This window comes from Episyrphus balteatus, chromosome 1 (genome assembly GCF_945859705.1).
Source record: "Episyrphus balteatus chromosome 1, idEpiBalt1.1, whole genome shotgun sequence".
NCBI classification, from domain to species: Eukaryota; Metazoa; Arthropoda; class Insecta; order Diptera; family Syrphidae; genus Episyrphus; species Episyrphus balteatus.
This window is the reverse complement of record NC_079134.1, coordinates 126668694-126696458: the sequence shown is the minus strand read 5'-3', so window position 1 is coordinate 126696458 and position 27765 is coordinate 126668694. Positions and strand designations below refer to the sequence as shown.

Below are 27765 nucleotides of genomic sequence, written 5' to 3'. Positions count from 1 at the left end.
TTTTTCTTTTAGGGCCAATTTTTCAATGGTCAGTTAAACATTCAGGTAGTACTTATTCCTAAGGATAGAGAAAAAATCAATTTTTCAACAGGCAGATATAGCTTATTCCTAAGAATAAAACTATCTGCTTCTTTCAGAGACGAATAAAAATTATTCTAAGAATAATCTGAACAAAAATATTGTGTCAGTTGTCAAAGCTGTTTTGAAAGAATTTTGAAAAAAATACAGTGGAACACAAAAAAAACAAAAACAATCATGAATAAAAATGACGTTTAATTTTCAATATTTTTGAATTTGACAATTTTTTTTTGTTATTCTGTAGAATAAATTATTCTTGATTGAACAATTCAATGTTTTTATCTGATTGTTTATGAGCCTAATAACTTTATTCGTCGAACAGTTAACTGACTGTTTATTAGAAGATTGAAAAATTGGCTCTTAAATAAATAAATAGATGAATTAGGGCCAATTTTTCAATAGTCAGTTAAACAGTCAGTTAGTACTTATTCCTAAGGATAGAGAAAAAATCAATTTTTCAATATGCAGATATAGCTTATTCCTAAGAATAAAACTATCTGCTTCTTTCAGAGACGAATAAAAATTATTCTAAGGAATAATCTCAAAAAAAATATTGTGTCAGTTATCAAAGCTGTTTTGAAAGAATTTTGAAAAAAATACAGTGGAACACAAGAAAACAAAAACAATCATGAATAAAAATGACGTTTAATTTTAAATATTTTTGAATTTGACAATTTTTTTTTGTTATTCTGTGGAATAAATTATTCTTGATTGAAAAATTCAATGTTTTTATCTGATTGTTTATGAGTCTAATAACTTTATCTGTCGAACAGTTAACAGACTGTTTATTAGAACATTGAAAAATTGGCTCTTAGTATTAAAAACTTTATTTATTAAAGAAATGTATAGTCTTTTCGTAGTATATCACTCTCGCTGAACTTATTTTAAAAGGCAACTTTGACTTTATAAATTTTTTTGAATCCTGCTACGGTCGTCTTTTCCAATTTTTCTTACGGTTCCATGATTTTGAAGAACGTTGCAATATTTTTCAGGAGAAATGATGACTTCTTTCTTCTTATATTCCTTTTCCACTCGTCCAAACACACGATCTGGTGGCATGTACATTGGAAAATAGTGGGTTATATTTTTGAACATTTTGCTTTTTTCCAAAAAAGAGCATCAAAATCGTGTTTTTATTTTGAGAAGCACAAGAGTCAGAAAATAGACGCAGTTTTTTGGCTTAGGTCCAGATTGAGTCTTGCTTCCTTATAAAAAAAAAAAAAAATAACTTCCAGAAATGCGATATAAACTACCTACCAAAAGAACGGCAGGACTTGAATCATACGATCAAAAAAAGGATACGATATAATACCAACACAATGAAGAAAACCCCTCGTTAAAAAAAATAGGTAGGTACATATATGCATGAGTATGATGCAGGTTTGAATCATACCTGCCAAAAACGGATTACGTGACAAACACAGAAGCTTCAAAACGAAACATGAATGAAAAACAAAATATCTTCCAAGAAATGCGATCCAGGACCGGAAGGAAAAACAAGAATGATCTACCTGCCAAACGAGCGTACGGGACCATAAAAGATTTGTAATCATACATACACATCAAACCGTCCAATAAAGACGGTCGGTTTGAGCAAGAGCAACCCTTACAAACATCTAATGTGTTCTGAGAAATAACTTATTCAAGTAAAAGCTGAACACTTTTTACAACATTATGTACATATATACCAATAAACAACTAAAACCAAACAACCCATATGATAATAATTACTTTCCAATCCCAGGCAAACTTTGTGGAGTTTTGTAAAAACGAGCCATTTTGTTTAGTTTTGCAAAAACCTCCAATCATTTTGTTGAGTTTTGAAAAAACGATCGATTTTAAATATTTTTTAAAAATTAAAACTGTTCACTTTTTTAATATTTTTATTTTGTCATCATGTTACCAATAACTTATTTTCGCATTTTTTGCGTTTGTTGAATTTTGAAAGAACGCTCCTCAGTTTAAAGTGGTTACCCCAAAGTCTAAAAACGCCTAAAAAACGCAATTTAGGGACCGTCTGTCTGGGGTTTGGTCCCATTTAAAATGTTTGCCGTTGATATATTTTTTTATCAGTGAGTTTGAGGCAATAGTACTCTTGATGCGCTTTTTCTCGACAACGCCCCCAATAAATGCAGGCAGACTAAGGTATTCGTCATCACCATGACCCAGACTACTTGTGACATTCATATGAATCGGTAACCTTTGAAATGTGCTCCCCAATCTCGGTCTAAGTAGCCTGGGCAGAATTTCTTTTGAAAATCAAAGGAGAAGAAACTGTTTAACTTCATCAGTTCTTGTCAAAAAAAAATATTTTGAGATCTAAAAACACTTTGACTGATCAACAAACTTCGTTATATTTACTGAAGAAAAAAAAAATATTTGTTGAATGAGGAAATTCTATGAGATCTCAAGCTGTTAATTATTTATTAATAATTATTATTTAAAATGAATAATTCTTGTCCTCATTTCGAAGCACATAAAAACTATATTCGTGGAATAGATGAGGTTTGTAAAATATATTTTAAAATAATTTAAAAATAATATGTATCCTTTTACAAAGGCTACTTGTCGATTTATGTCTGAACTCCGTGAAGATCAAGATATCTGTGCTTTTGTTACCCACACAGCATCTTGCCATGAAGCTCAAAACAGGATTGACTATCTAAATTTTATATTTTGTGTTGCAATTGATTACATCGATGTGTCTTTTACTCTAGCCATTTTAATGCTTTTGTTGATAGCATCAGTTCTTGTTTTAGCACTATGCGCCTTAGCACTAAATTCGTAAGTCGAAGATCATCTTAATAGTTACTTTTACTAATTTTCTGTCTTCTGTGTTTCAAGAATATCAAATGTTTTGAGTATTGTTAAATATTTTCAAATGAATGAACACAATGCTGGAGTTACCGTAATGGTCCTTTTCAATGGAATTCCCGATATTATATCAGCGTTTTTCTTCTACGACGGAGATACCGAGATGTTGATAAATGAAATGCTTGGAACGTCATTGTACCTTCGAGCTTTTCATAGCGGAATTTTGATTTTACTTTTTCCAGTAACATTACTTGCAACTTATTTCAAACGTGATGCTTTTTCTTTTTTGTGTGGAATTCTAGTTTTATTCCACATGACTTCTGAAAGGGATACAAATATCCTTGAAGGAATATTTGCAATGACATTTTATCCGATATTGTGTTGTGTTGTTTGTTATCATCATCATGTTGCACGAAAAGGTAAGGAAATACGTTTTCTCTTAACTTTGTGTGACACATTTGCTTTTGTTCATAAAGAGAGAAAAGGATTCGATCACAAGGAAGTGACAGAAGAAATCAAGATTCGTTTAGAACTTACAAAAGAAATCCAAATCATTCAACTACCCATGATGTCACATGCAAATCCAGTAACTCTTAATATTTTAAAGCAATTTTTGGAGGTCATAAGTCCTTTTCGAAAGGAGATTTACAATACTGCTAGTTTATGGCAAAAACTTTTAATATTTGTGGCAATACCAGTCAAGCTCTTGGTGCCAGTTGTAAATTTAAGAATGCCAGGAGAAGGATGGTCGAGATTGCTTTTAGTTGTTAATTTCTTTCTATCTCCTTTGATAGTTCTGCAGTTTATTGGATTGCAGTACGTACTTTATTCTTTGTCTATTGGCATTCTTTTGGCAATGTTGGTCTTTTGCTTTACAAAAACCAATGTTCCTAAATATCAATTGGTATGTAATACCTAAGCTTTTCTGAAGCCAAATAACTTAATATTTCTTTTTAAATTCAAGGCAATTGCTTTTTATGGTATTTGTTGTGAAATGTTGATTACACACTTTTTGGCTGCAGAGTTACTTTCTATTCTAGTAACTCTGGGAAATATATTTGGTGTAAAGAGATCAGTAATTGGAACTACACTTTTGGCCTGGGGCAATACAATTCCGGGTAATTTTGTTTGAAAAATAATAATTTTTTTAATTTGTTTTCATTCTAAGGTGAATATATTTTTTGCAGAAGTTGTTGTCTATCAAGCATTGTTAAGTTGGAAAATTAAAACTATGCCTCTTGTTGAATTTCTCATGGCTCCACTTTTTAGTAATTTTTAATTTATTTTAAAAATAAAAAAATCGATTTAACTATGATTTATTCTTAGATATGATTTTTGCTATTGGTTTAACGACAGTGCTTCGTTGTATTGATAAGAAAAGTTTTACTGTTGTTGTAAGGAATTTTCTTTTTTTAAATAATTCAATGTCCTATTCTACTATCTGTGTGATCGAAATCGTTTCATATTTGCTTTTCTTTTGTCTTAATTTTTGTTGTTTTTCAAAAAATTATTTCAGAGCACAGTTAGCAAAATCAGGCCTTTTATGCAATCTTTCCCAAGATTTTAACACATTTTATTTTTAGACACGAGCCGGCGATCTTGGACAAAGTGGTTTATGGTTTAGCTTTCTGCATCATATTCTCTTTACTTTTGCTGTATTTACAGTGAATTTTCATTTAAGAAAAAGTATTGGAATTTATTCAATGTTTTTTTATTTGATTTTTGTATTGTACACTTTTTTGTATGAATTTGATTTAATTCATGCATTCGGATCTGATCATAATGATGAAGAGAAATTTATTGCAGCTTCATGGGCGTGAACTTATGATAAGAAAATGAAATTGTTTGTGTTTTTGTTAAATAAAGCTTTTTTGTACACTGTGTTCACAATTTCATATTGTTTTTCTACAAATTGATTATTCCCAAAGATAGTGAATTACATACTGAAATCTGACCGTCAGGATAACTTGTACCAAGCAACCTCTACAGCTTTCACACGAGAAACTTCGGAAGTATACCAATCGAAAGAAGAAGATATCGCATTTTGTGTCTTCACGTTTGTCAAAACCGAAGCGTTTTTGGCTCTTGAATTAATTTAAATTTTTGTTTCTGTACAATTGCAATTTATTTAAATGGTTATCATGAAAGGTTATATTGAGTACAACTTTTTCTTTTTTTTTGTCAAATAAACTCATTGATATTTATAATTGAAGACATGAGAAGAAAAAGGTGTTAAGTGACATTTTTGAATTTTTTTATTTTTTACAGCGGATTAAAGTGTCAAATGGGTAATTCCATGAAAAAGCGGACACGAAACAAATTATGCAGACTTTTTTTTGATTTTTTCAATAGCAAATTACTATTTACAAACGGCAACTCTTTATACAAGTTGCAAGAAAAGATTTTTTGTTATATTCCCTTATGGATAGAAATTAAATTCAAGGAGTATAAATAATCTTAAAGTATTTTTAAAGCATAAGCTTGTCATCTACAGAAGAATTTCACATTAAAGTGACGGAAAAAAGAGCCAAGAGGAAGCAAGATAAATCCAATAGTGACGATGAAAATATCCCCTTCTGGTTGCTAAAATAAATAACCATTTAAGCAAGCTTTGTAACACAATATCCGATTTTCAAATTACTCTGATGAAAATGCATTTATTCTTTATTCTTGCAACAATAAATCCCAGGTAACATGAGTTACCAAACTAATGTAACGTGAGTTACCTAAATATTTTCAAATTTTTCATAGAAATATTGAATTAATGTTTGGTTTAGTCACTAATTTTAAAAACGTTTAATTTTTTATTAATGGAATCTGCATTAAAAACAAATTAAGATTCTATATTTCACAGAAAAACTTCATTATGTCGGACCCTTGTCCGATCTTTGTAACGTGAGTTACCAACAGACTTTTATTTTTTCAAAGCAAATGCTTAAAATAAAGAAAAATGTTTTACTTATAATGAAAGTATAATAGTTTTGCAAAACTCATGCACATTATTTTCGTATCAATTTATTTTAAATTTTGACAAAAAATAATCTACTTGTGTAGTGGAAATTTTTGTGAATGTAACGTAACTCATGGAATTGCCCGAATTTTTACGTAAGTTTTGGTCCTATCGAAATTCATCTAGCGTCATGAGATTAATGGCGTTTTTAATTGGCAATCCGGAATTGTTCTTCGATTCGAAATCCCAATTGAACAGTTTTTTTTTTATTCCGAAGAATCTGAAGTTTGGTGTGAATGTATTGTAACATATATTTGTATTCGCGCCAAATTTCATTTGTTTTTGTGCTGCAAACATGTGTGACATCTGACATTTATAAATGTGTGAGTGATTCTGCTTCTGATTCTGATTCTGTTTTTAAAACCAGAAGAGAAATTCTCTTTTTTTCAGAATCAGAACTGTCAGTTTTGCCCAATTGAACGAATTCAGATTGCTTTTTTTTGCTTCCAGATTGCCAATTAAAAACGCCATAAAAGTTATCTTTAGATCTTTTTTTCTAAATCTCTCTCATTTCTATACAAAAAGTTTAAACGGATTACGATTACACAAAACTTCAAATTTGACACTTAACCCCTTCTTCTCCTGATGTCTTCAATTGAAGCGCTTTGAGCATGAAGGTGAGTTACATTTTTTTAAATGTTCCTTTTTTCTCACAGATCAAGACACTACATTATCAACTTAAATTGCTGTCCAATCAGAACTTCTTTAAAGTTAATAAATTGGTGGGAGCAAAGAAATTAAAACACTGATTACTCAAATTTTTAAAAATGTCACTAAACACCTTCATTATCGCTTCAATTAGCGCTTAGATTACATTATTCTAATTATTTAATTAATGCGGAAGTGAACCAGAAAATATTATGCATTTATTGGAAGGTGGGATTACACCTGAGCTTAATTTTACTGCACAAGCGTTTATAAATTGAGCTATCGAGCTTAAATTTTAAACTAAGCATGTGATAGGAAAACAAGAGAAAACTAAAATATGTATACCACTCATCTGAAATAAAATTTGCCAGTGTTTTAGGCAAGGGTGGTATGACTCGCGAGTCTAGACTCTAGGTATACTTTCTCTATGGGGGAATGAAGAAGTTGCTTTGTTCTGTGATCAAAAGAGTTAAATATACTTCGTGTGACATATCACATATCCAAAAAATAGAGCACGATCGACTGATGTGGAATTACTTTCTTTAAAGGTAATACCCCGAGAACCTTATCAGGTTATCAGAAACCATTTAATACAACGTTCGGTTACGATCGCAAAGTAAAATGAAGCCAATCTTAAAATGGAACAAAACCTGCATTTAGTCCATCTAAGAAAGGAAACAATCTAAAATCTAGAGAATCACCGTGGCTTTCAAAGTTCAATCCGAGAAACTTGCAGGCAAACTATTTGCATGAAGCATCTTAATAGCGGCGAATAATGAAGACGAATTTGAATAACATAATTACAGCTAGCAGATAAGAATACGTACAATATGTTATCAACTCGATGCAGGTACTCATTCTAACTTTTTAGATTCGAGTTTGTTTAAATGAAGGATAGCAAACAAAGACCTATTTTGTTTTGTCTTCAAAAAAAAAAAAATGAGTAACCTAGATAAGCTAAAATCACTCAAATAATTTTTTTCATTTCTCTCAAAAATTCATTCCAAATGTGATTCAGTCAATTTTTTGATTCAATCAATTTATACGTCATAAACAGATTTGTTCTCTTTTTTATTTATTTATTTTCAAAAAATGTTTAGTTTTAAAAGAGAAGAAGACATTTGTGCTATTTGCTTGGAAAATAAAAGATTCCCAGACTTTTTGATATGTGGACATTCCTTCTGCAAACAGTGCATCAAGAGATATATGACGTACGAGGATATTTGCAACAAATGTCCTCTCTGTCGTAACAAATTTACAAGAAAAGAAGTAAGTTTTCACAGTGGAGTAACTAAATCTAAAAAAAATGGCAATATTAGGGAACCCGGCTGAACAGCCCCGATTTTCAAGTTATTTTTTTTTTTTTTTTCATTCGTTGGTAGTTAAAAGTACTTTATCCTCTCTAGTTTAAAAAGTGTCGCTGTTGCCGTATGGTTTTTTTTAAACTTTATTGAAGATTTTTATGAACAAAAAAATTCGGTTTACAAAAATGTTGCTTTAATTTTTTTAAATTTAATAATGCCAAAAGATTTTCAAAAAAATTAAAGATAAAAATATATAGTGAAGGACACTCTTCCATCGTTTAGGCACAAAAAAAAAAATATTTAAACTCAACGACAACACCTATAATATTTAAATATAATACATATTTAAAAAGCTATGTATAATCTCATTCCGTTTTGTAAAATTAGAATTAAGTACATTGAAATAAGTGTTTTTGTAAAACTGGTCCTAAAACCAGAATTTAGAAAAAAATTTAACATGTCGTTTTTAAAACTTTTTCGTAAAAAAATACGTATTTATTTTTCAAATTTTTTTCGCTATTAATCGTTATTTGAATTCATAAAATGTCAATATATATAATATAGTCTTTGAAAAAAATTAAAAAGTATTTCATTTTCGAAGAAATTTTTTTAATATGTAGAAGTTTAAAAAAAAAAATTTATTTAACTTATTTTTTTTTTGTTCTAAGTTCAACAATTAAATATAAAGTTATATAAAGTTTCAAAAACTCTTCATTTAATTTGAATCGGTGATTGTTAAAACAACATAAGTGACAAATTTTTTGAAACCACTTTTATAACTGTTTTGCATTGCTTATGGGTAGAGCTAGCGTTGAGAGCAAAACCAACATGATTTGATATTTGGATCATATAAAATTTCGAGGTTAAAATACGCATTTAGTGCTAAAACAACATATCTCTTCTGCCAATTTTGAAATTGAGTGTTAAAACACCTTAAGTACTTCATATTAATTTGTTTTTTTTACATTCAACGTTTAAAAAACGAAGTAAGTAAACTGTTGTTTCTTACAGTTTTTCGATGATTTAGTGTCAGTCAGTTGTTCGCGGTCATTCGAATGGAATTGCATCTTTCAAAATGTTCTTATTAATAAATTAAATTGGTACCAAATGAAAAAAATTATATCTTAGGAAAAAGTTTTACTATGAATTTTTCTCTGTATTTGGATTAAGAATGTAAGATATTGCAATATTAGTATTGGTAATGCATCTTGCAAAGTGTGAAGGACATATTGAATTTAATTTTTATTTTGAATATAAAATATGATGCTCTGTTATTTTCCCTAAGCCATTAACTTCGACATTTTGTTCTAGAGTTTTCAAGCTATTAATACCAGCAAAGAATTGAAAATGCAAAAAAAAAAAAAAATCGTAAATCTTGTCTTAAAGGCTTCTAGTTTGGGTTCTATTGGTTTGATATTCAAAATCAAGGTCTTTAAACTCAGGGAAAATTACAAACCATCATATTTTTCACTTCAAATAAACATTAAAATTCAATGAAGACAATCAATAAAAAGTGTTAAATGCAAAAATGCATTTTATACTATGTATCTTGAAGTACCTACGTCACAAGGATAAATCTTTTGCACAATATTAGTAAGACTTAACTACCTACGTCAAAAAATAACAAATTCATTGCTGGTCGTGGAACGTCCACTTTCGCCTATTTGTTTAATGTTCTTGTTTTTTAATGTATGTATTAATAAAACTGCTGAATTATGATGGTCTTTTATTCATTTCCATTAAATTTGCAAATACTTTGGATGTAAAATAAGTGTTAAAACAACATTATTTCCAAGTAAGTGGTTTTGACTCCCAACAAAACGTTGGGTGTTAAAACAACATATAAAAAATATTTATTTTTTGTTAAATCTTCTTTGATAAAGATATTTTTTAAAAACTTTTAGTTAGTTTCAACTCCCAACAAGGCCTCTAAACCGAATTTAAAGCTAAAATTGTCAATGCGGCTGCGTCGTCAAAAATACAGAGTTTTTTGTCTCTCCTGAAAAAAAATAAAAATGTTACTTATGTTGTTTTAACAATCACCGATTCATTTAGTAAATCGATTATTTCAAAAACTATTGATTGAAATAACTTGATTTAAAAATTTAAATAGTGTGAAAAACTGGCTTTTGAAAAAACTGTAGGCATTGCCGTCATTTTTAAATAATTTTTATTTTGAGTTATTTTTTTAGAAAATTGCCCCTCCTTCCTAAATAGAGGGATATAGACCCCCCCTTCCATAGTAAAAAAATACTTGTATTTGACTCCTCGCACAGTGTGGTAATTCGCCAATCTGACTGGACAAAATAGAAAAAAAAAGTTTAGCCACATGATTTTAAATCATGAGTTGAGCTTCTCAATAAAATGGGTAACTGTAATTCATGTTTGGTTTTTTTGTTTTCATCTCGGATTAGCGTAAGCTAAGCTTGAAAGTTGGTTCTTGTTAACAGTTGGATGGAGATAATACAAAGTATTCTATTTTTCGCTTGAGTTTGGTTGACGATTAAAAACGCTGTGGTAGTTTTTTGGTTCTAATTGTTTTTTTTAATTGTTAATCTACATTTGGAGGTAAAGTGTTTTAATTTTTATTTATTAATTACCATTGCAACTATTTAAAAAAAAATAAATTCTATAAGAAGGCTAGGAAGTGCAAAAAAAAAATATCTTTGTTTTTCAATTAGAGGTAAAGTTAATTTTTCCGCATTTTTCCGGTCTGAAATTAATTAATTAATGTATTGTGGAGTGTTGTCATTAAGATTAGCTATTTACATGTCTCGCGTTTTCTCGACCGCCATACAACTTTTTTCACTTTTCAAAATGAAGTCAAGATTTTCAAAAAAAAACAAATTTTCGAAAAATGTGTCAAAACTGCCAAATAAGATCGAAAAGACAGTTTTTTTGATCTTTAAATGAGCAGGTATCATCTTTGGAACATTTTTGACAATAAAGAAAAATTAAAAACATATATAAAAGTTTTGTGCTTCAAGTTAAGCGAAAAAAAAAGACAAAAAAGGTGGAAGAAACATTGGACCGCTCTTTAAACATGAATTTCATTTTGCTTGACTAATATTATGTGATAACTAAATAAACAAAAACAGTAGATAGTGAAACAAAAGTAGAAAAGAATTTTTAAAAACTAAAAAAACGGGAAAAATATAACAAACGGAAGGTTAAAAGTCTCCTAAGTGCACCTATCCATTAGAAAATAGTTAAAATCAGCAGAATCGCTCTCCGCAAAATTGAAAAAGCATATTCCAATAATACCGGAAAGGATTTATTGAAATGAGTGAAGGATCAAAATGTATAAAAAATTAAATTCTGATCCTCTGGAACTACTAAACCAGTGGCGGATCCAGGATTTTTTTCTGGGGGGGGCACAAGGGACGGATTGGCAAAATCAGCCAATCGCCTTGTCGCCATGTCGCCTTCTCGCCATGTCGCCTTCTCGCCATGTCGCCTTGTCGCCATGTCGCCTTGTCGCCTTGTCGCAATGTCGCCTTGTCGAGATGTCGCCTTGTCGCCATGTCGCCTTGTCGCCTTGTCGCCATGTCGCCTTGTCGCCATGTCGCCTTGTCGCCATGTCGCCTTGTCGCCATGTCGCCTTGTTGCCATGTCGCCTTGTCGCCATGTCGCCTTGTCGCCATGTCGCCTTGTCGCCATGTCGCCATGTCACCTTGTCGCCTTGTCGCCATGTCGCCATGTCGCCATCAGAGAACCAAACGAGTCGAGTATTGTTTACGCCATGTCGCCATGTCGCCTTGTCGCCATGTCGCCTTGTCGCCTTGTCGCCATGTCGCCTTGTCGCCATGTCGCCTTGTCGCCATGTCGCCTTGTCGCCATGTCACCTTGTCGCCATGTCGCCATGTCGCCTTGTCGCCATGTCGCCATGTCGCCTTGTCGCCATGTCGCCTTGTCGCCATGTCACCTTGTCGCCATGTCGCCTTGTCGCCATGTCGCCTTGTCGCCATGTCGCCTTGTTGCCATGTCGCCTTGTCGCCATGTCGCCTTGTCGCCATGTCGCCTTGTCGCCATGTCGCCATGTCACCTTGTCGCCTTGTCGCCATGTCGCCATCAGAGAACCAAACGAGTCGAGTATTGTTTACGCCATGTCGCCATGTCGCCTTGTCGCCATGTCGCCTTGTCGCCATGTCGCCTTGTCGCCATGTCGCCATGTCGCCTTGTCGCCATGTCGTATTCAAATCGCAATGCATACTTGTCATAAGAAAACTATTGATACGAATATCTTTTTAACGGTTAAAGCAATTAATTTGCTGCCAGGGAACTTTTTATAGAACGTTTAAGTCCCTACAAGAAAACATCTTGCTAATTTGAAAATATTGAATTTTCAGTGAATTAGAAAATTTTGAAATTGAAAATTGATTTTTTAATTTTTTTCTCGATTTAAATCGTGAATAACTTCTTTAGAACTCAATTTAGGGAAAATTACTATGAGACCTTTTTTGTAGAGAATTAAATTTCCTATAAGAATCTGTCGTGGTTTTATTTTTCTATTCACTTATTTGCTCATCACAAAATTCCAAAGTGAAACAGTCAAATTGAAAAAAACACTTCGATTTAAAAAGCTTAATTACTCGAATACGGCACGTCTGACGAAAATTTTCAATCAGATCTTTTTTGTAGGAAATTTAATTTTTTATAAGAAAAAATGAACAGAAATTTTTTTTACTTTGATCGTCTAGCAGTTCTGTTGTAAAACATCATATCATGTATAAAAATAAAAAAACCGATGATAGACCTCTTAAAATTTTTTTTAACGGCTCAAATTTTCACCAAATTTTTTTTTCATCATCCTGAACAAGATTTTCGAAGTAACTTTAAAAAAAAAATATTTTTTTTTTTTTGGCCCAGTCTAATATACAATTATTTTTTTTTTTAGAATACCATTCATACCTTGGTTGTTGATGTCCATAGGTATCAAAATTTTTCACCAAAATCACTTTGAAGTAAAAAAAAAACACTTAGAAAATTGAAAAAAATTTCGTGTTTAGTTATTCGTTTATTTATTTGTGAGGTGGTAAAGGGATGCAACAAACAATAAAATTCGCATTTCCAGCCAGAAATAGACAAGAGTTTCACTCAAGTACTTTCTGTAATTATTCATATAATTTAACAACTCTATTAATTTGATTTGCTTAAAGTATGAACCAGTTCTGGGGGGGCACGTGCCCCCGTGCCCCCCCCCTGGATCCGCCGTTGTACTAAACTACTGGAATTTTCAACTAATGAGGCATTATCATTGATGAATGATGCTTTTCTTTCGGAACATCTTAAACAAGTTTAATGCAAAAAGCAAGCAAGTGTAAAAGGCCAGAAATAGGGTCACGAAGAAATTTAGAGAATTATTAGCTTGAAAAACATCGAAGGTAATATAAACACAGCTGTTTTTAATAGGCCCTTCTGTTTCAAGTTTGCATCGCACAAAAAGGAGTTACTTTTTTAAATTATCTGCAGATATTTTTAAAGGTGATGCCATTTTTTATGATTGTGAAGCATATTTAATTAAAATCATTGCTAAAATTTTAATTTAAAGCATGATAATGAGAAAATAAATCATATATGTCACCTGTCAAAAACGTGTGTAAAAGTTCTATTTCTTAATAAAAACTAATTATTCCGCCTCTCTTTTTTCGTGAATAGCAATAGAGCTTTTATTTATTGAGATTTTTCAAGCGTTTTTTAAAATAATTAAGTATATCCAATCATAGAATACGTTTACGGAAACATAAATTCAAATACTATAAAAATGCATTTTCTTCATCACTATTTTGACCCACTTTTTGCAGAAATTATAGATTTCTTTTTAAAAAATATTTCTTTTTTATAGAATTTTATCTATTCACATTCATTTGTTTAAAACTGTTTAGAAAAAAAGTCGATTTAACGCGAGTTATTAATTTTGTCCAGCTAGATTCGTGATTGGCCACACTGTGCCTCGGCAAGAATCCGTTACTAATTTTCACCGCCTTAGTTATCGTACTATCCCCAACATTGGCAATTTTTAACCTATAGAAGTTAAAACATTTTTAATTACCGACGTTTGAGCTATCGGAGTTATTTGGCCGGTTTCCCTTATAATTTGCTCTAGTTACTCCACTATCAACAGAATATTAATTAAATTTAAACAATTTTATTTTTTTCTTAGAAACAATCGCAGGGGTATTGTTCTGGGGTTTTCTGTCTTTTCCTACTCGGCTGGGCATTGGGATATTTTATTTTCTATAAACTTAATTGACTTGACTGTTAACTTATTTATTTTTTTTTTTTATTTATATGAAATAAAATTAAATGAAAAACATGAAAAAAAACTTACCGAGTCTGGTGCCCCGACTGCTACTTGTCTCATGCGTTTGTCAGTGCGAATGTCAGGGCGAGCACGCACTGGAGTTCCACGAATACCAGATCGAGGTGTTCTAATCGATCCCATGGAACTAGAAAAAGGAGATATCCAATTTGAAGCTTTAAAATCCCGAAAACAAAAAAAAATAGATTCCTTACCTTGGAGTACCATAATTCAAAGGTGAACTTAGATCAATTTCACTCATATTAATTGGAGCTGCTCGAGCTGGACTTGTTGGAGGGACGCTAACGCCGCCTGGTGAAGTTGGCGGCAGACTGACATTGTCCGAAGCGACTGCTCGAGCTCCCATTCGCATTGGAGTTTCAGCATCTTGAGCAGAGGGTCCTTTAAATACAAATTAAGATAGTGTAAGTTAAAACAAACAAAATTTTGATGATATAGTTTTAGCTGACTGACTTCTTGTTGGAGTTCTTTGACCACGATTGACATTGTTCCTTCCTGGTGTTCTAGCAGGACTTGACATAATTTAACTTTTATTCTTTCAACAACACAACAAAAGGAATATAATTGATTGTAATTAAAAGTATTTTATTAAATTATTTAAAGAATTTATTAAATAAAATAAGGAAAAAAAAACAATATTCTGATGCCGACAGAAAATAACAAACAACTTGCACGATGATCAACAAAAGTGGCGGGAAAAGTTTTGATTTATTTTGAATTTCTCTTTAACGATTACAGCGCTTTTTGGCAGATTGTGAGAATTTTTGAATGGGTTTACAAATTAGAGTTATTAAGGCATTTGCACAATATGGTATTAGATGTGTTCCATATTGGGTTTGTGATCTCAGTATACTTTCTAGTTTGGATAATTTTAAAATAGTTTCTTTTTTCCCTTCAAGCCTGGTACGCTGCTCGCGCTAAATTTTAGCTGAGATAAAATTCCCATACAAGTTATCGATAATTTGTATGGGATCCATTTTAGCTCAGCTAATATTTATCGATAATTTGTATGGGAGCTAAAATTTAGCGCGAGCAGCGTACCAGGCTTCAAGCAAGAAAACTGAGTTCAACAAAGAAACTCCGACCTCAGAACACGAAAATCGGGCTTGCACTCACACACTACTTGCAACTTTTTGTGTATGAACACAAAAGTCGAACGAGAATCGTGGTGAAAAAGTGCGAAAAGGAAAATTGACGAATTAAAGACGAAGGGAACAGAAAAACAAAACGTCAACTTCATTTTATTTTTTTTCTTGCAGTGTTTGTGGCGTGTCGTGTGTCGCCTTGTTTAGTATTAAATTACTATATTTATAATATGGGATCATTTTAAGCCAAAAAAAGAATTCATCGATAATTAATATGGGTGAGTGTGTTCGCGCAGTGATTTTTTAAATAATAAACTAATCATTTTGTGTTTTTCTTAGGAAATCTTCTTTGGCAGCCTGACACCACCACATACATTTAACATCCACAATTTGTCGAATTACATCGAGTTCTCCTGCCGCTGGCCTTCACCAGAAAATAGTTATAAAAATTGTGTTTGTGAAAATAAAATAAAGAAAAAAAAATAAAACAGTTTCAGTGAAAAAAAAAAAATCTGGTTCTTTTTTTGGTCGCAAATGCGAAACGTCATCCCTTTTTTGTTCCTCTTTCTGGTAGGTTTTTGCTGCTCCGACTCGGGTCCGACTTCGGCTCCGTTTTCTCGGAATGGAGATTTTCACCACACCAATACATATGCAATCGACTTCGCTGTGATTATAATTTCCATACTAATTTGAGCCGCCTTCGGACCAGTTTCTGAGCCGAAGTCGGACTCAGCTCACATTTTTTACCCAAACAAGAGTGAAAATACAAGAAATGTTTAATGTTGTCTATAACTATATTGAAATTTCTCTTAAGTTGTTCAGCTTTGGTTCAAGTTCTTAAGGGCCACCCTTCAAGCAAACGAGTCCGACCTTGGTCCGAATCGGCTCCGAAGTGAGTCCGAACTCGACAACGAAAACGATTAGTATGGTAATTATAATCACCGCGGAGCCGATTGCATATCCCAACTAGCACAACAGCTTCTATAAATTAAGATTTCGCAGGTTCTGCTTTGTAAACAGCTTGTATTGAGCTTGCTTCAGAATTTAATCGCTTATAGAAGCTCGGACTTGTTTAATAACTTCTAATAAGTTGTTTCAATACTGTTAAAGAAACTTAAACGAAGAAAGCTTGTTTTTCGGATAAGCTTGCTTAGTGAATTTATAGAGGCTTTACAGAAATTACCAAGTTTTTATTTGATTTTTGGTTTTGATATTGAATAATCTAGCTCGGACACTTTTTGTTTTTGACATTGAATAATTTAGCTCGGACATTTTTTTTTTTGACATTTCTGCTATTTGAACTGATTATGTTTTTGATTTCATTAATGAATATACTAGGATGGCCGAGTGGGTAGAGTGATGGACTACTACCAAGCAGATACGAAGTTCGATTCCTGGGTGTGGTAAAATTATATACTTTTCAAATTATTATTAATAGATATACTAAATACTCACTAATGGAATGTTATATATAATATCATTTCAAAAGATAAAATTCATGATTTAAAACTTGCTAAAAAAGAATTCTTTTTTGTTTTTGTAGTTGTTTTTTTTTTTTTTATTTCGATAAGACATGTATTAAAGAGCTATACAAGCTGTTCCGAAGCTATCTGTCAAATCTCAAAGCTTCGGTAAAGCTTCGTTTAAGATCCTTATAGAGAGTCAAACTTGTATAACGTTCTCCTTTTTCCATGCACAACAACCTTACTAAAGTTTAAAAGAAGCTGAAATGTAGCTTTTGTAATACCTTAACCGAAGCTGAAATGTTAGTTGGGATGTATTGGTATTTTCACCACGATTTCTCCTTCGACTTTGTGTTCATACACAAAAAGTTGTAAATGTGTGAGTAAAATGCCCTACTAACAATTTTACATCTGTAAAGCATTATAGAACCAAAATTGTTTGTCGGGTGGCGTGTCCAAATGGAGAAATCAAACAGAACTCCGTTTTCTTGCTTCAAGGGCAGTAGTTGTAAAAACGTGGTTCAGACTTGGTTCAGGGATTTTTACCTTGCCGATTGATTTTGACGGATTAGCTGTGGTTCAACTTTGGTTAAAGCATGGATTTGTCTATGTTAACATTATATGAACTTTGAACCGGTACAGATCAGCTTTACCACCGATTTCAGAAGGCAAAAGTTGCTGAACCATGGCTTTAATATGTTTATGCAATTGTCTGTAAGGCAGCTGTCCCACAACAATGACGACCTATATGACTGTATGTTTTTCTCACTTCTTCCACTTGAGATAACATCGCTGCTCTTTCAGCTTAAGCTGTGTGTTAGTAATCGTTATAGTGTTTTTATCTGTATTTCCTGGTTTTTATCAAGTGAAAAAAATAAATAAAACATTAAAAGTGAAATTTTAAAGTGGTATTTTTGTTTTAAAACACAATTTCTGCTTAACTATTCATATTTTGGTGTTAAATTGTGATTTTCACATTGTGTTGTTCCAGAAAATTAATCGTAATTCTTTGTTTTCTGTGAGTCATTTTTACTTTACTCTCCAAACTTCTTTGTTTTTGTTTTAATATTTAAGTTTATCTTGAGTGATTTCTTTATTTTGTAAATTTCTTATTGCATACTTTTAGGCAAACTAAATTTTAAAAATTAGTATTGCATAAACTCAAACACGCCGATATCAATTGCATAGTTTTAGATTATTATTTATTTAAATTTGAATTATAACGTCTACTAAAATGAATTGCATTATCTGTAAAGAAATTATTGGCGATGGAGAAAGAATGTGTTTGTGTTGGTTATGTGATGGATTTGCCCATATGAAATGTGCTGGTCTTAATGTCAAAATAATTGAAGGTCTTCTTAAAATTGGTAATGGTTTACGCTGGTTCTGTAAGAACTGCAACTGCAAAAAAACTACTGATTTGTTTCAAGTCCTTAAAAAATCTAAAAAAACATTTAATGATATTACAAATGATTTGAAAAAAATACAAAAAAAGTTGTCTGATTATGAATTGCTCTTCAACGACATGAATTTCGAAGACAAGGATTTATCGCCAAAACGTAAGAAGACAGAAAATAACGTTATCTGCGTTCCAACAGGGTCGAGACTATCTCTCGTAGCTCCTTCGCAGATAACTTACTCAACACCAATAATTGAAGAAATCCCTTATTCTCCTACCGTGTCGCAAAAAAGATCTTTTTTGGGTGATAAAACTGCTAGCTCGCAAACCGTCGGCCCAATAGCTTCCGAAATGGATGAGGGTGTTTCGGACGGGTTAGTTGTTGTACCACCTGAGAAGTCTATCTTTATATCACGTCTTCACGTCTTATCGGATATTGTTGAAAATTCAGTTATGAGTAATATATTTATCTTTGGGGACTTCAATTTAACAAATCTTGAATGGAAAAGGGATGATGATTTGAAATATACTTATAATGTGCTAGAGCATGGTCCAATATTTCAAAGAAATTTTGTTGAGACAGTACACTTATGTGGTCTAACTCAAATTAATGGATTAACAAACGAATTTCGTCGATTTCTTGATCTCGTGTTTACTGATTTCCCTGTTTCCTGTGATACTGTTTGTGTAAATGACTGGCTTTTGCCAAAAGTACCTCACCACAACGTACTTAATTGCAATATACAAATCGATCATCAAATTTCTTCAAATATTATTGCTGAACCTAACTTAGACCATGACTTTAATTTTAGTAAAATCGATTTAGTGAAGTTAGAACAATTTTTTATCGATTTTGACTGGACAAGTGTCTTAAGTATAAGTGATGTCAATGCATGTGTTGAAAACTTTTATGCTGTTTTAAGTAATTGTATTCATTTTTGTGTTCCTGTTATAAGAAAAAAAACAAATCCTCCATCAGTGAATTGGTTAAATAAGGATCTAAGACGCTTACGAAACTTTAAAAACGCATGTCACAAAAAATGGAAAAGAACGAGTTGCATCCAGTTTTATAACCGTTACTTATACTATCGCAAGCTATTTAACACAAGTTTAAAAACAACTTACAAAGCCTATATTTATAAAATTAAGTGCAATATATCAGGTAATCCGAAATCATTCTGGAAATATGTTAACTCCAAACGAAAAAGTTCAACATATCCGTCAACCGTGCAATATAAAGATAAAATTTCTAGCTGTGATAAAGAAATTAGTAACATATTTGCAGATTTCTTCCAACAGACATATACCTCGAGCAATCCTAATTACTGTGATAATATAGATTTAAGTTTTCCAACCTGTGATATACCTTTTATAAGATTGACTGAAGCGGAAGTAGTGCAATATATTGACGAATTAAAAAGTAACTGTTTGTCCGGTCCCGATAAAATTCCGTCCATATTTGTCAAAGCAAGCAAGTCCTATATATGTTCTGTAATTACGTATATATATAATTGTTCACTGTCAACTGGTGTTTTTCCTGAGCTGTGGAAATCTTCATTTATTGTTCCTCTTCATAAGAGTGGAAATAAGAATAACGTTGAAAACTATCGAGGAATTGCGAAACTCTCATGCTTACCAAAATTATTTGAGAAAATAGTCTGCAAACATATTCAATTTTACTGCCAAGGATTAATTTCCCCTGAGCAGCATGGGTTCTGCTTGCAGAAGTCAACTTCAACAAACCTATTGGAGTTTGCTAACAATGTTAACATCAATCTGCAAAATGGCCTCCAAACTGATGTTTTCTACGCTGATCTTAGCAAAGCTTTTGATAGAGTGTGCCACTCCATACTATTTAACAAATTGGCAAAATACGGTTTTCCTGAATGGTTTCTTGACTGGATAAAATCTTATTTAAAAGCACGAACACAGTTTGTCATCTTTAAGAAAAGTATATCTAAGCAAATTGATGTCTTATCCGGAGTTCCACAGGGTAGCCACATTGGACCACTTTTATTTATCCTTTTTCTCAATGATATTTCTAAGGATATTTCGTATTGTAAAATTCTCAAATTTGCTGACGACTTCAAACTTTTTTACGGTTATTCGAACCCAAATGGCTATTTATTTCTACAACACGACATTGACAGAATATTTGAATGGTGCAATACAAATGGAATGGAACTTAACAAAAAAAAGTGCAAAGTAATGTCCTATTCCAGGAGCAGGAACCCCTATTTATCTTACTACTTTGTTGAAGAATACATGATCGAAAGAGTTGAACATTTCAATGACTTAGGTGTCTTATTTGATACAAAGCTGTCGTTCAACCCTCATATTGACATCATCACAAGCAAGGCAAGGAGTCGCCTCGGTTTTATAATGAGGTTCTCAAAAGAATTCAATGATCCTCATATTCTAAAGGTTTTGTATTGTGCTCTCGTCCGTCCCATCGTTGAATATTGTAGCTGTATATGGTGTCCTAGCTACGACGTAGCCATAAATAAAATTGAAAGTGTTCAAAAACGCTTTTTACTATTTGCTCTTCGACATCTCCCTTGGGACCCGAATCTAAATCTTCCGGCTTATGAAAATCGCTTAAAGCTTCTTGGACTGTCGACACTTAAGAAACGGAGAGAAGTCACCAATGTTCTTTTTGTCTACCAACTTATATCCGGATCAATCAATTCACCTTCTATCCTCAGCATGCTGAACATCAACACTCGCCCAAGACTTACTCGCAACCCTTCATTTTTTTATACGGCTTCATCCAGAGTTAACTATGGAATTCATGAGCCTGTTAATATTATGTGCATGGACTTTAATCAATATTATCAAAACATAGATTTTAATTTATCAAAAAATATTTTAAAGACGAAACTATTGAATTGTTAATTATGATTTCTTAAATTTTTTAAAATAACTATTGTTACTATTTTAACAACTTAGACACGTAGTCTGTAGTTGAATAAATAAATAAATAAATAAATAAATAAATAAAAACAGAAAGCTACGTAGCTTCGTTCAATTTTGACACTAGTTCTAATTATGGCGACTAGTGGCGCCACGTACGTTTGCCTCCAATCAACAACCGAACAAAAGAAACACAACTCAAAACAAACATACCTAAAATATGTAAACAAAACTTTTGACATTTCTCAAATCAGCTGTTTGAAGTGGATTTTTTTTGGAGCCGAAAGTTGGATTTTTCCTCTCCAAAGAGAAAAAAAGTCTGGTTATCCAAATCCAAAACATTATTTGCGCTAATTCCAAAGATGAATACAATAACAAAACTATGTCGAAGGCATCAAATCTTCCTCCAACTCAAATCACATTCAAAATCAGCCACAATCTACCTTAACAACAGCAGAACACTGAGCAGTAGAGTAACATCCTGGCCAAGACTTACCACAACAAGACAACCTCATCAAACCATCCCAGCCAAGAATTATTCCACAAAAGATAAACCTGAAAAACCCAATTGTAACATTGGAACCATTGGTCATGTTGATCATGGCAAAACAACTCTTACAGCCGCAATAACAAAAGTTCTAGCCAAAAAAGGTCTGGCCGATTACATACCTTACGATCAAATTGACAGAGCTCCTGAAGAAAAAGCTAGAGGTTGGTAAGATTAATATAATGTAAATTTTATGATGTAAGTGGTGTCTTATGAAAACACAAATCCTTTCAGGTATCACAATCAATGCCTGTCACATTGGTTATGCAACCGATTCAAGAACATACGCCCACACCGACTGTCCTGGTCATGCTGATTATATTAAAGTAAGACAATATTTTGTATGGCAAAAGCTTTGTCCCAGTCTCAAATCTCATTATTTTGAACTTTTAATAGCATTCATATTCCTATGCTAAATTGTTTTCAGACTACCCATTCTCATAAAAATGAGATCTATCTCATTTAAGAGATTTCTGTCTCATTTAAATGCAGTAAAGCTTGTAAAATATTGAGACTGAAATTTAGTTGTCTCAGGAATTACATTCAGCCCTATCCTGAGTTTAACGTGAACAAGATTCCTTCTTACTTAAACACCTTTTCATCAGAATAGGTACACGACTTTTCAAATGTTCAGTATTCGTTTTTTCCCATAGACACAATTGAAATGAATTTAAACCAAGTTCTCCTTAAAAATGTATTATAATTATTTTATTATTTGTATAGCATTTTTATTCATACAAAATTTACAAAACTGTTCAGGAATTGCATTGTTAAATTTTTTTATGCAATCTATCTGAATCTCTTCCCTAAATTGTTAAATGGTGGGTTAGGAAATATTTTTGTCTTAAAATCAACGATCACAAATTCCATCGGTACGGGCTAGACATTTCCAAACATTTTCAACAAGATTCAGGTCTGTTTTCTATAGCAGATACTGAAGTATGTACATTAGGGTGTCCGTTATTTCCCAAAGTGATGTTTTCGGGGGAGACACCCCCCAGATCGAAAGTTTAGGGCCTAAATAAGGGGAAATTAGCAAAAAAAAATTTTTTGGAGGTCATTAACCCGTGCCTCTAAGGTCATACTTTCCCCATACAAATTTGTATGGGAAATTTTTAACTCATACATAAATTTTTTTTTCTCTCGAGTTAAATCATCTATTTTTAAAATGTTTGTTGATTCTGGTTGGAAAATAGTTCCTTTAAAAGATTACATTCAAAATTTCCCGCTAAAAATTTTTTTTTATATTTTATTTCGGTTTTTGAAATTATTAGCTGTTCTCGTAGTTTTTGCTTTCACCTATCACATAATTTTAAATGCAGTTTTATTGGTTTTTAATTCTTTTTAAATATTGCATTCAAAAATTTGTGTATAAATCAAAAATTTTAATTTTTTTAAATTTTTTTTGAAATTTTTGCCGTTTTTATACGTTTAAATTTATTTTTTTCGAACTAAAAAAGATATGTTTACAATTTTTTTATTGAATTTTGTTTAAAAATTATTCACCTAAAAAATGACATCAAAAAAGTTGCAAACAAGAAAGGGTAAAGTATTTAATAATATTTATTTTATATAAAAACGGCAAAAATTTCAAAAAAAAAATTAAAAAAATTAAAATTTTTGATTTATACACAAATTTTTGAATGCAATATTTAAAAAGAATTAAAAACCAATAAAACTGCATTTAAAATTATGTGATAGGTGAAAGCAAAAACTACGAGAACAGCTAATAATTTCAAAAACCGAAATAAAATATAAAAAAATTTTTTAACGGGAAATTTTGAATGTAATCTTTTAAAGGAACTATTTTCCAACCAGAATCAACAAACATTTTAAAAATAGATGATTCAACTCGAGAGAAAAAAAATTTTATGTATGAGTTAAAAATTTCCCATACAAATTTGTATGGGGAAAGTATGACCTTAGAGGCACGGGTTAATGACCTCCAAAACATTTTTTTTGCTAATTTCCCCTTATTTAGGCCCTAAACTTTCGATCTGGGGGGTGTCATCCCCGAAAACATCACTTTGGGAAATAACGGACACCCTAATGTACATACTTCCTAATTTTGCACTCCCTGCCATTATCTTAGAGAGCATTTTTTGTGGGAGGAGGCGTGGTCCTGTTGAAAAATTCAGTACACTGGTTTACAAATACTAGAGAATTAAAGAAAAGTTACTTGAATATTCGTTTCGTTTGAAATTCATTATCAGTATTCTCATAAGAAATTACTTTCTCCCATGCCTTAACACTTCATTTTTAACTATGAAGATGAGCCCAAAATGGTTTCTCCTTTAGTCCTTTCGTAGAATGTAAAACTGATAGTTTAACTCACCAAGGACATCAAAATTTAATGTTCGTTAATCCAAATAAATATCACTCAACTTTTCATGTGGTATAGGATTTTAAAAACCTTAAACGCATACAATTCTGTTCTTGGTTTAGTGATGCTGTCTTTTCAAAATTCAACCATTTTAGAAGATTGGGACTAATGACCATTCTATTTACTGTCCTAAAATTACAAATAAAAACTGTTTTTCACTTTTATTCTTGTCGTTAATCCACCAAAACTGGTAGCACATGTAAAAATTTACTAATCTTGCATTTTTATTACCACCATTCATGGTATTTTAACCACAGAATGTCTGTATCTGAAGTCTGGATAGATAATATTCACACCTCGTAAAATTTTTTTTAACCATACCATTTCTGGTGGATCCTTCATTTTTTATTTTATTTATTAAGGTGTTTTCGGCAAAATCCACCTATTAATCCACCTATGTTTCTCAAAATGGTAGTATGATTATTGAATTAAACTTAAGAAACTTTGGAAACTCCCAGTTAAAGGTAAATTTTCCCGAAATCCACAAAAACATTAAAAATAACAAGGGTGTATCTATTCTGATGAAGAAAAAAAATAAATCAATTTTTCCTCAAAAAATACTTTACAAAAAAAAAACAATGGGAAAGTTATGGTTCATTTTGAAATAATTTTAGCCGTTGCTTTTCCTAACATCTTAAACTATCAAAAAACAATAAAACCTTATTAGATCACGTACCACTTTTGATATTCTGATGAAAAGGAGTGTACTTACTTCAGGTGACCAGCGCCGTAAGGCGCCTACAATCCGCTTTGGATTTGTTCCTTGACCAACAAGCTTCGCCAGCCAGCTCTATCTTTAGATCGCTGCTTCCTAGCTGACCTAGCCATCTCAGGCGCTGCACTTTAACTCTCTTGGTCTTGTGTCCTTGAACAACCCGTAAAGTTCGTTGTTGTATCTTCATCTCCAATCACCATCAATGCATACAGGACCAAAATCGCACGAAGAACTTTTCGCTCTGCAACAAGATTCTCCCGGAAAAATTAAATTTCATTTTTCTCCTATTGGACGCTTTATGAACGCGTTTAGGACGCGTTTTGGACGCATTTTGGACACGTTTTAGAATCGTTTTGGACGCATTTTGGGCGCGTTTTGGACGCTTTATGGACGCGTTTAGGACCCGTTTAGGACGCGTTTTGGACGAGTTTGGGACGCGATTTGGACGCGTTTCGGAAGCGTTTTGGGCGTGTTTGGGACGCGGTTTGAACGCGATTTGGACGTGATTTTGATTTGAACTTTAGGGAAAAAAAGTAAAATGAAGAACTCAATATTTTTTCTTGAAAAAAATTAAAATATTAATATTTGAGTTGAGCTTGTTAGGTAAAACATTTTATTTTGATGAATTATATTGGTGTATGCAGAAGTTACACCTGTTCAAACATTGCAACGACCACAATTGTCGCTTTTTATGCTCTCTAAATAACAATTGCTCAAATTTAGAAATTAAAAGGTCAAATATTTTAAGCCTTGTTTATTAACTAAATAATAAAATTTATTTCATTCAATAATCTTAACAAATCGCTGGCTGAGAACTATAAAGTTCTATGTCTTATGGAAACCCCTGCAGACATAGAACATTAAAGTTCTCAGCCAGGGAAAAGCGAAAGTTATCTACCAATTTATAAACGTTGAGCCGTTTATGTGGTGGTCCCAACACTTAAGAAAACTCGTTTCTTGAAAAACCATTTTTTTTAAATTATGACAGTGTTCAACTATATGAGCGATTATTTAAAAAAAAATAAAGAAATATTTTTAAGAAATTAATTTTTTCAAAACGATTAAGTTTTGAAAATTTTTCACTATCTAGAGCTCAAGCTCAGAGCTCATACTCATGAGACTGAGATAAAGCTTTTTGCATACCACCCAATGTCTTCTCTCTTATTTCTTTAATTTCTATCTTTCCATTAGAATATGATCTCAGGTGCGACACAAATGGATGGAGCTATTATTGTTGTGGCTGCTACCGATGGACAAATGCCTCAAACAAGAGAACATCTTTTGCTGGCAAAGCAAGTTGGCATACAGAAAATCATTGTCTATGTGAACAAAGCTGATTTGGTGGATAAGGAAGTCCTTGAACTGGTAGAGATTGAAATGCGGGAAATGCTCAGTGATTTTGGCTTTGATGGCATTAACAGTCCAGTGGTTTATGGCTCTGCGCTGTTAGCGCTGCGAGAAGATCAATCCGAGTATGGAGTTCCTTCGATTGAAAAACTCCTTTCGCACGTAGACAATTTCATTCCGACACCAACTCGAGATTTCAAGTCGCCATTCATTCTGCCAATTGATAATGCCTTCACAGTATCAGGAAGAGGAACTGTTGTTGTGGGCACAATCAAAAGAGGTACCATCCTAAAGAACGATGAAGCAGATTTATTGGGATTTAATCAAAACATCCGAACAACAGTCAGTGATATACAGATCTTTAAAAAGAGTGTTCCACAGGTTTGTTTCGATTAGAATTCTTCAAACAAAAAATTGATGTATGTCTTCTATTTCCAGGGATTAGCTGGAGAGAATGTTGGAGCATTGTTGCGTGGGGTTAAGATTTCAAGAGTCGAACGTGGAATGTTACTTTGTGCAGCTGGTTCTGAAGATATTTCAAATCATTTCGAAGGATCAATGTATTTGTTGTCACGAGCAGAAGGTGGCCGATCAAGGCCGCTTATGTCGAAATATATTCAACAGTTGTTCAGTACGACGTGGAATGTTCCCGCAAGAATTGATTTAGGTATAGAATGTTTCTTTATTTAATTTAAGCTTTTGTTTGAATATTTAGTTGTCCTTTTTTTTAGTTCCTTCTAATGGAATGATGATGCCTGGAGAACATGGCAAAGTTTTGATAACTTTATTTAGGAAAATGGTAATGACACCGGGACAGGCATTTACTATTCGTGAAAATGGTATGACTGTTGCCACGGGGATAATAACAGATCGAAAGCCATCTATTAACCTGCCGAGAAATAAGTTAGCAAATGTTATAATGCAAGAAGATGCTGTCTAGTCTTAATAAAAAAAAATTGGATTTTAGCAAAATTTATTTAAATGGTTTGATTTTTTCAGAAAATTGTGTTTTCACTTTTAAAAGTCACAGGCGTAAAATTTTTAATGATTTAGTAAAATACTAAAGGCACTTTAGTAAGGTACTTAGTCAAAAAGCAGATTGATTTTTAACTTAGTAAATTTCTAAAATGGCTTTAGCATTTTACTAAATCGTTTAAAATTTAAAAATGTTCCGCCAATCATTTTGGGTCATTGATTCGCAATGTCAGTTTTGTTCTGGATATAATGGTAATACCACCGACATACAAAAAAATGAAAGTAGCATGTACAACAAACTAGAACCATCTAGGATTATGTATTTAGATGCGCTATATCCGAATTTCGTTTGGGTTTTGAGTGAAATGCAAAATAATGTTTTTTTGTCGACTTTTTGCAATTCACTCAATAGCGGCCTTTTGTAAGACAAACGGAACTCGGATTCGGGCTTAGCGTGTCGAAATACCATAGGTGGGTCTGCTCAAAAAAACAAACTTTTTTTATTTTTGGTCCTGGTGGACCGGTGTCGGCACACACAAAAAATAGAACACAAAAAACTGTCTATGAATTTGAAAAATACCAACATTCAGTTGTCCTCAGAAATGTTGAAGGCTTACCGTTGATTTTTGAAATCAACCCGGCGAACCACAGGCGTATCACTAGTTTGATTTGTGATACCCTCGACATTGAATAAAAAAAAAACACATTTTTAAACAGTAATTTTTTGAAAAATGATTTTTTCGTATCCGATATGTGTAATTA

At 32.3% G+C, this 27765-nt stretch overlaps 3 protein-coding genes across 3 annotated transcripts in view; 2 read left to right on the top strand and 1 right to left on the bottom strand.

Moving 5' to 3' along the window:
• The window catches only part of LOC129906854 (DNA replication licensing factor MCM4), a 32108-nt gene extending 17247 nt beyond the window's left edge, over positions 1-14861 (bottom strand). Inside the window, exons 1-3 of the mRNA XM_055982805.1 lie at positions 14630-14861; positions 14371-14557; positions 14186-14303 (exon numbers count right to left, since the gene is read on the bottom strand). Of these exons, the coding sequence (XP_055838780.1) occupies positions 14186-14303; positions 14371-14557; positions 14630-14696 (372 nt within the window). The 5' untranslated portion in view covers positions 14697-14861. The remainder of the gene's footprint in view (positions 1-14185; positions 14304-14370; positions 14558-14629) is intronic.
• Positions 2643-4770, top strand: LOC129906852 (mitochondrial sodium/calcium exchanger protein-like). Its single transcript, XM_055982803.1, has 7 exons — positions 2643-2862; positions 2923-3311; positions 3369-3796; positions 3857-4010; positions 4080-4160; positions 4219-4286; positions 4476-4770. The coding sequence occupies exons 1-7, from the start codon at positions 2654-2656 to the stop codon at positions 4710-4712; spliced, it is 1566 nt and encodes a 521-aa protein (XP_055838778.1). The 5' UTR covers positions 2643-2653; the 3' UTR covers positions 4713-4770.
• Positions 14862-21279: 6418 nt separating the features above from the next.
• The window catches only part of LOC129906842 (elongation factor Tu), a 153674-nt gene continuing 147188 nt past the window's right edge, over positions 21280-27765 (top strand). Inside the window, exons 1-5 of the mRNA XM_055982794.1 lie at positions 21280-21747; positions 21818-21909; positions 25873-26409; positions 26467-26695; positions 26760-26973. Coding sequence (XP_055838769.1) covers positions 21399-21747; positions 21818-21909; positions 25873-26409; positions 26467-26695; positions 26760-26968 — 1416 coding nt within the window. The 5' untranslated portion in view covers positions 21280-21398 and the 3' untranslated portion in view covers positions 26969-26973. The remainder of the gene's footprint in view (positions 21748-21817; positions 21910-25872; positions 26410-26466; positions 26696-26759; positions 26974-27765) is intronic.

Bases quoted from the DNA above. Each gene is read 5' to 3' on its own strand.
- LOC129906852 (XM_055982803.1), top strand. From the start codon at position 2,654: ATGTCTGAACTCCGTGAAGATCAAGATATCTGTGCTTTTGTTACCCAC. The intron at 3,797-3,856 runs GTATGTAATACC...TTTAAATTCAAG, and splicing joins ATGTTCCTAAATATCAATTG to GCAATTGCTTTTTATGGTAT. The intron at 4,287-4,475 runs GTAAGGAATTTT...TTTTATTTTTAG, and splicing joins AGAAAAGTTTTACTGTTGTT to ACACGAGCCGGCGATCTTGG.